Source organism: Diadema setosum, chromosome 14, assembly GCF_964275005.1.
Source record: "Diadema setosum chromosome 14, eeDiaSeto1, whole genome shotgun sequence".
NCBI lineage: Eukaryota > Metazoa > Echinodermata > Echinoidea > Diadematoida > Diadematidae > Diadema > Diadema setosum.
This window is the reverse complement of record NC_092698.1, coordinates 2,334,276-2,343,154: the sequence shown is the minus strand read 5'-3', so window position 1 is coordinate 2,343,154 and position 8,879 is coordinate 2,334,276. Positions and strand designations below refer to the sequence as shown.

Genomic DNA, 8,879 nt, shown 5'->3' with positions numbered 1-8,879 from the left:
TATGTGGCATACTGTAAAACAAGGAATGTTTGTGTGCTTTTTAATTTTGCAAAATTTCCCGAAAGCCGAGATTTGCAAAATTAGAATGCATGTGAAAGTTCTTGTCTACACCATACACATTGAATGTTACAGGCAACTCTATAAATTTCATGCCGCGAAGAAGGCCATCGGCTCCAATTCGCGAAAATTTCATGCCGCGAAAATATCGTGTTTTACAGTATACAAAATCATCTTTAAAGCAGAAATGAAATGTAACGAAATGTAAGTGTGGATGTATTACAGACTGTTCTTGTTTTAAAGTCATTTTGAGTCAGTACACATATCACAGGCAAGAGTTCAGATTTGTTCTTAATTACATAATAATCTTTTTTATTTATCTGCAAAAAACACATGCACATGGACAAGATCATTATCAGTTACCATTCATGCCAATAAAAGATCATACAGAGACAGCATTAAAACACGCCCGCTATTTACTCCTCATTTATCCCATTGCATTGATAAACCCACATCACTTGGGACTTATGTCAGTGTGCGCTGCTGCTGTAGAATGTCAATGATGACATTCCTACAAGATCCACCATCACAGAATTTAGAACTTGGATTGAACAGCTCTGGATGCGACACTACCAATGAACCAAATTTGAAGACTCTGAAAGGCACTCATATAAAGAATCATAACAAAGAGTACAACACAACTGAAAAACAGCCATCATTTCAAACTTGAAAAACTCATGACAGAAACACACACAGTGTACATGATGATGTAATGCAAGTATATTATTTATGATTCAAAAAGCGGCAATCAAGTTCCCCCAAAACTTCACAGAGGATGATTTACCTACTTAATCTAGAAGACTTTCTTTTTTTATAAAACTTCATTAACAATATAACAAAAACAACAGAGAGAAAAAACCCATAAATTATTGTGACAGCGGAAGATAATCATCAGTAATTAAGCCTTTGTTTACTAAAGATGCAACTCTGTATCACTGATGTGTACAAAGTCCATAGACCACCAGCCTGCCTAGCATGTACAGAGTTAAAGTTTCATCCAATATTTTGTGGTGAAACTTGTACGTTGAATTTGATTTAAAGCTGACAGTAGTTTCCAACAGATGTCATATATGTGGTACAGCTTGTCTTTTCTGCAAATATAACCAATATATACCTCGCTACCTCCCTCTTGAGCTAAAGGGGGAGTGTTTGTCCATCAAATAGAAATCTGTACAGTCCTATTTACACATAAATGTCACAAAGATGTAAAATAGAATGTTTTTTCCCCTTTCTTTTTTTTTCCTTGCAGAAAAGCAGCAAACAAGGTCACATGTCTTGCTGGATTACCAAGATGAACCAAACAGGTCTGACATCTGATATGAGGTCATCGTCACATGGTACTTACTTTTCAAATTTAAAACCAGGTGAAATTCTCCGACTTCACTGAACTTGTCTTGTGCAGACAGAGAATGTGCACAGCCCAGTGTATCAAACCTCATGAATATTTTGTCACGTGGCCGACAAAAGGCCATTGCCTCAAATCTCAACCTGAAGAATCAATTCCTGTTTTGTTTTTTGTTTTTTTGGTGTCGTCTTGACAGTTCACAAAGTCCTTTAATGCAATGTGACCAATACCATCCCAAATGATGCGATAAAAATGTAAAAGTAAGACTGCAAGAGGGCTATTCATAAAAGCATACAAAATGAATTTGCTTTTTATCTGAAATCCAAGCTGATGCTCTTCTGCAGAAAAGCATGACTTTATCATTACTATGCTCAGTATGGCTGTGAAATAAGTAATTCAGTAAAACATGCCTACCAATAATAAATATGACTTGTACTACTTGACTAATGACAGAGATTGTGATTAGTCTATTGCTGCAGACCCTAAAGAGTAAAAACGTTATTACAGTTGCAGCCATGATTTAAACATCGTTGTTTTGAATGTCACACAACACAGGGTTTTGCATAGCTCCCTTTCGATAACTCTCTCTACTCCGTAAAATAACAATTGTTGCTCTACTTGCTCTATCACATACAGGTAAAGTCTTACACACAACATAGAATAAACACAGACTTGAGTGCACTTGGTGCAGCCAAAATCATAGTTGGGATGAACAGATCACACACAAATTGAAGCTAGTCAAACACAGCATTTGTACCTACAAGCCTCTAACCAGAACGGAATGCATTTAAAGATACACAGCTATCTCATCTGTCTTTGTCAGTAGCCTTACGAGCGCACATCCGAAGATCTTGCTGCACGTTTGATAACTTCATCTGCTTAACACAATGTATGATATCAATTTAAGGTTACAGCCAGTCAAAAAGCATCATATGGCCAGTAGATTTGCTACCTTGCAAGTCATCTACACCATAGCAACTGGATATTTGCAAGTTCACAAAACAGTCAACCATATGTGAAGAACATGGCTGGCATTTGCTTACTGCAGCTGTAGTTTCATATCAAAGACATGGATTCAATTATTCTACAAAATCAATTTTGAAAGGGGAAATTGGCCTCCATTGGAAAATGTCAAAACCTAAACTGTACTTCCAAGCATGGGCAATCATGGTCCAATGACCGTTTCTCTAAAACAAACCTCTTGACTGTTTTCTGTATCTTTAAATCTTACTCAAAAAAGGAGAACCAGTGCATGCATAAAAGTAGACAATTTAAAATGAGCTGTGAACAAAATATTTTCCCCCCTAATTTGCAGCACATGCTGGTTTAAATGTTTAAGAGTTTAAATGCAAAAAGTGGTAGGTCCATTTTTATCACCTTGAGATATTTGAGACTAAAGCTGCTGAAAAACAAAGAAAATGACTAAAATATATGTACACTGTATATGGTAATTTTAATGATATCTTCAAAAATATATCTTAGGTAATGAATTAACTAAAGTACCATTAAAAAAGATCTAATTTTCCTCTTTTTTATGTTGATCATCTTTCTTAAAAAAAACTTTAAGAATGGTGTTTATTAGTTTTTGCACTTAAACTCTTCATACGCTGAGTAAAAGAAAATGCATTATTCTTGCAATTTCTTCCATTGTTTGCAATTGGCAGCATTTCCATGTAGTCATCTAGATAGAAATGTCAAAATATATATATTTTTAATTTTTCCCTTTACCTTTGGGAAAAAATCTGTACCCTGTACTGGTGAAGTAAGCACAGTACATTACAATATCCGGGCAGGAACATTTACAATTGATGACTGATGAGCATACAGTTAAACTCATCATGCATAAATACACATCAGACCAGTTGGTTCAAGAAGGGCAAGAAAAACAACAACAACCAAATAAACATGATGGTCATGGAATCCCAGTCTACGCATCGATTTCTTCGGGGATATAAACAAAGAGTGAAGCTTGCTTATAGGTTATGATTACGACTGGATGGAGATACATACGGATTATTATCAAATGTTGCTGGTTTGGGTACAGGACAAATTTATTACAAAATGCCTCTTCTTCTTCACCTAGCACCATTTCTTTTTATATATTCACACGCTCTCATAAATAAAGTCATAGGACAGTTACAAGTCCATAAAAAGAGATAATTATGGAAAATATTCCAAACAAGGAAAACATTGCACATAGCATAGAATTTGAACCTGTTGTTGCATGTTTCAGTAAATAAGAGTATCAGGTTCACTGACCGTTTGCATATATACATCCTTGGTTGAGAGCAAGAAAGGCGTTCAATCGATACACATTTTGCAGATTTAGCATCCTTGCTGGCTAGCACCGACCATGAAACGATGTTCACTATTAAAACACCCTACAGCAAAGTCTGTAAGAGTTGATTTGATGAAAGAATCAAAAGGGGTATGGATGGATGGATCAGTTATATATAAAATGGTACAGGTATATTTTAGTCAAGTTGTGAGACATCGCGAGATATAAGCTTAGAGATCTTGCTAGAAATCAAATTGGAAAAACAAATACAAGGCTTATCACTATCTTTAATCTAAGAGTCAAAAGGACACTAACACTGCTCAAGGTTTCTGATGCTAAATGAATGAAACATTGCTCCCTAAAAAGATAAATCCGTTTTGTGTCAATCTATCAAAATGATGATAGATTATGAGCTTTGACAAAATATAAACAAGCTGTAAAAAGAAAATGTTCCTTAGTCTTCATCTGTTCAGCATATTTTGTTCAACAACATCCTAGGTAATAGAAAGTATATGCCAACAGAAGTTAGAGGGTATGTCAAAATGAGTTCTGCTGCTTTTTGTTTTGAGTTAAACTGAAATCTACAATGTCATGACAAAGACATGAGATGTGAATTTTGAATGATTTTACTGTCACCCGAATGGCAGGTGCTGTCACTGCAAATATATACATGCCATCTAAAATATGCACCAATGACAACCCTCACTCAAGGCAAAGAGAAATCATTTTGAAACAGTTGCTGTCTTTCTCCATCCTGCCCCTTTCATCACACAAATATATTAACTGAAAAGTAAATCCAAGTACAGTGCACCTCTGTGGCTCCTTTCTGTTCCACATAGCTGTTGTATTTTGTCTTTGAATGATCATATTGGCAGTTATGTCACTATGAACAAGGTATTTCCCCTTCTTGTGCTTGGTGCTTTTGTTCTGTAGGACAAAAATTTTCCTACAGTTTTGAAAAAGATTTTGCCAAACTGACTAACAGTGATTTAATGCCTGTCTGGGGAAGCACAGATATCAAAGTGCTCGGAAGAAACTGAATTGTGACAACTGACCACAGCAATTGCTGTTTGATCGAGAAGGACATACTGTCCTTGAGGATCCGACGCTTCTGGAGTCCTAGAGAATGGTCTCTCTTGCGTCTTCAAGACTCTTGACTAGTTCTGCACGAGACACATTCAACATTTTCTCTGCCTGGCGCTGCATATCGTCTGCATCAGGACAGCTGTGGCGGAATCGCAGCTGCTCTGCCTTGGACAGTGCAGCCTCAACACTTTCCTGTTCGCGATTGTCCTTGAAGCGCACAATGCCATTCTGTCCAGTACTCCTAGACTGGGAGCACTTGTTGGCGTACTTGTCCAGAATGCAAGCACTCTGCCACAGTTCGTTCAGGTACCTGTCATCATGCTCAATGACACTGTGGATATCCTGTAGGACATTCTTCACAGCAGGCGATATGTCTGCATCAGCATGGCTTAGTATCTCAGATACCAAGATGCTTGTGTCCTTGTTGAACTCTACCATAGATTTGGGCCTGTCCCTGGTGGAATTATCTAAGAAATTGCTACACTCTGTTGTGTCAATGTCCTTTTCTGGAGTTATATGTTCTCTTTTGGTATTGCTGCACGGAAGCCCTAACTCAGCCAAGGGTCCACTCTCACACTTGGGGCTGATCCTCGCGTGGGATATGCTGTTTGGTTGCTGAAGCAGAACGGGCAGCTTGCTGGGAGAGTGGCGGTGGTTCTTGCCCTCAGACACACGATGTAGCTGCTTCTTCTTGATGCACGCTGGAGTAGTGTCAGGCACTTTCTGGGACACGGTCTCCCCCTTGGCCATACTCACTGTCAGCTTCTCACCACTGGTAGTGATGGTCACTCCATCCCTGGGGATCCAGGGGTCATAGGAGTCTGCTGAGGAACTGGTGGACAGTGAACTGTGGCCAAGGTAACCCCTGTGGGAGCTCCATATGAGTTTGAGATCTAGAGAGTCGGGTCGCTTTTGCTTCACCCGGCCTTGCTGATTGAACTGGATGCTGCTGGGATTAAGTCCATGGGTTGTCATGAGCCTGTCATGGTACACTCCCACTCTTACATTTCCCTTGTTGTTTGTGCTGCTCTGGCATGGTGGTAGAGACTGCCGACCCACGGAAGGTTGGGCGCTGACAGGTCTCTGCCTGTGTCTGGAACCCCTACTGTGCTTCCTTGGCCTGCTTGGCCGACTGGGCTGTCCACTTTGACCTTGCACTTCCAGTTCATGTGTTACAGTTCCATTGACCATCTTGGCCACTAGCCTGCGAGGGCGCTGCGGCGTGTTGTCCTCGCTATCACTGGACGAGCTCGTACTAAAGAGCTGCTGCTGCCGAGCCCGTGCGGTCTGCCGTATACCCCCATTACTCTTGGAGCTGTGGTCGGTGGAAGACGTGCTGTAGTTACTTGATGATGTGCGCATCCGTCGATCAGAGGACCTCCTCCTGCGCTGGCGTCGCTGTGTGCTGGAAGAAGTCCTCGTATTGCGACTGCTGCTACTGCCTGTTCCTCCGGTCAGCAGTTCGCTGCTTCCAGAGGGACTATTCTCACTAGGTTGTGTGTTGCTCTGTGTGGGACTTTGAGAATTGCAGTTACTACCCAAATCAAGGTTGCTCTGAATTCTAATGTTCCCGTTATGCAAATCCTTGGTCCTATCCTGAGCATTCCTCACTGGATCACTTTGCAGATCCATTGTTCCCTCAATGTTTCCATTTAGGATTTCACTAGAGCAAGGTCGATTCGCAAGTGGCGTCAACATTGTATCTCCGCGACTCTGTGTAACTGTTTCGCAACTTGCACCAGTCACAATGCGCTCACTGATGGGAACCTGTCTTTCCTCTGCATTAGTCCTGTCAGGGGCTTGCATGCCCATCTCTGCCTGCCCAGCGAGAGGCAGGGTTTGCGAAGTGTTCCTGCTGCGCGAGCGTCTCCTCCCGGACTGGTCGCTGTCTCCCGAACGCCCGTCACCAGGGGATCGGCGTCTCCTGTTGCGATTCCTCCGCCGGCCACCGGATGAAGAACGTCGGCCACTGCGGTCAGTGTCTGGAAGGGTGTGGCTTCTCCTGGTCACTCCTGATGACTCACTGCAGTCGAGTGTGACGTTGCGGCTGTCCCATCTAATGGGCGGGAGCGGCACATGGTTGAAGTGACCGGCCGGAACGTAGCCTTCTCTCAGGCACCTGTCCTCAGTGACCTCCTGGAGTCTGTTGTCGTACAAATCTCGGACCTTGAAAGAAATAGACAAGAAAAGAGACAAAGCATTAGTTTCATCTATGCACAATGACAAACTTCTCATGCTTCAAAAATGATGGTTTGATACACCAAGACAGTGCTCAATGGTATGGGAAAGAGCCAAGATAGTCTTCAGCAATTTCACAATTCTGTAGTGATCAATTTAAGGCAAGAAATTCACCCATTTCCTGACAAATGTGTTTTGACATAACCTGATGAAGTGAATATTGCAAAAATGTCACCGAAATCTTCAAAATTCATGGCACGAAAAATTCAATGAAACTTGTAGACTAGTCTTGTCATGGTGCCTGGTAGCAGTCTAAGCAGGTCACTTAAAAAAAACCACAAAACACTTTAAAAAATAGAAAAGGATGCTGCTTGCTATTGTCACATTAATGAGCAACACCATGAATAACAAGTCTCTGATCACCTTGAGTTATAAAATTTGACCTATATTGTGTGAGCATTTCACTCAACAAGGCAGACTTCGAAAACTGATCACAACGAGAAAAACATCCATCATTGAACAATTTTTCCCCCCTACACAATATGTCTGGGATTCTGATGAAGCCGGAGCAGTGACCCAATAATAGCTCACCCAGTTTGCCACTTTGACACAATTGTTCTGAACAAGGTAGACAATCCAGCCTACACCACCATTGGCCTTCATCATCCCCCCCCCCCCCCCCAACCCTTCTCCTATTACACACGATAGCATAACCACACATGAGCAGTGAAATGGGCCTTGGGAACAAAAACCTTGTGGTATGGGAGAATGTTGCAGAACATTGGGCAGAGGTAATTACATTTGGAAGGTCGAACCCCAATTACGCTGTCCAAACATCTGGCATCATTCTTCCTTAACACTCAGCCATGTGGGGGGAAAAAAGCATGTGTCTTTAAAGGGGCGTGTCAGCCTCAGTTCTTTGGTTTACTTGGTGGAGGCAAGACTGGGATGCTCATGAATTCTACATCAACACTCTGCACAGAGTTTTATCAACTGGAGATATGAAGCCACTTTAGTCATTATTCACTGAAAAAACAACAACAATACACACATATAGACAGTTAACTTTGAGAGAGAGACTGTGTTTGCATATGCATCTGAGAGCAAGTGCATTTACACTAGGTATGAAAATAATGAGGAAAAATGCTAATGCAGAGATGATCACATGATAAACCCAATAACTAAACTAAACGAAAAGTTCAAAATATGTTGAGTTATATTCAATATCATCCAGCAGTAACTTTAATTGCTAGTGCTCGTATGTGATACTACTATTTACACGTTAGAAACTAATCATTCTTCTTTTCCATCAAGTGACTTAATGCAATTGCAAATAACATGACTTGTGATAATGAGCCATGCCATCAGACGAGCTTGGCAAAAACAACAGTATCTCCTTCCCTTCCATCCCCCAAAGAGGGGGTGTCTCATCTTCCACTCGCAATCACGAGAACGTGTGAAGCCTGCGTCGCCACGACAACAACGACACGGGACTGCATTAGCAAAATTACAAGTCCCTCACATTCTTCCCATGTCAATCAACACGAATGTTTGCCGAAGACGCGGTGAAGACAGGATTAACGGCAGCCCGCTCATGGTCAGGTGTGCTGCGCCGCCGCGAGAAGGCGGTAGGGGAAGCGACGAGAGGGGAACGCCTCTTCAAAGGAGAACAAGGGAGATGACGAACAAGGTTGTGACATGCCAACACACCGACAAGACAACAAGAGCAGCGTGTAACAAGATTGGATGAAACCGAACTGGGACAGCTTCCATTTGTAATTTGACGAGTCCTGCAGCTTGGATTTGCTTGTCGGTGAGCGAAGTAAGCAGAGCTTTCTCTCAACCTGATATGAGCAGTCAGCAGAGATCAATGAAACTCACTCTCCTCAACTCTTTTCTAATTTTTTTTTCATGGGGGGGGGGGGCGGCAGCAGA

At 41.6% G+C, this 8,879-nt stretch overlaps 1 protein-coding gene across 1 annotated transcript; it reads right to left on the bottom strand.

Annotated features, from left to right (window-relative positions):
• Positions 1-320: 320 nt before the first annotated feature.
• LOC140238095 (uncharacterized) lies at positions 321-6,927 on the bottom strand. Its single transcript, XM_072318025.1, has one exon. It carries the CDS (start codon positions 6,576-6,578, stop codon positions 4,800-4,802), a length of 1,779 nt encoding a protein of 592 aa, XP_072174126.1. The 5' UTR covers positions 6,579-6,927; the 3' UTR covers positions 321-4,799.
• Between the last annotated feature and the right edge of the window lie 1,952 nt (positions 6,928-8,879).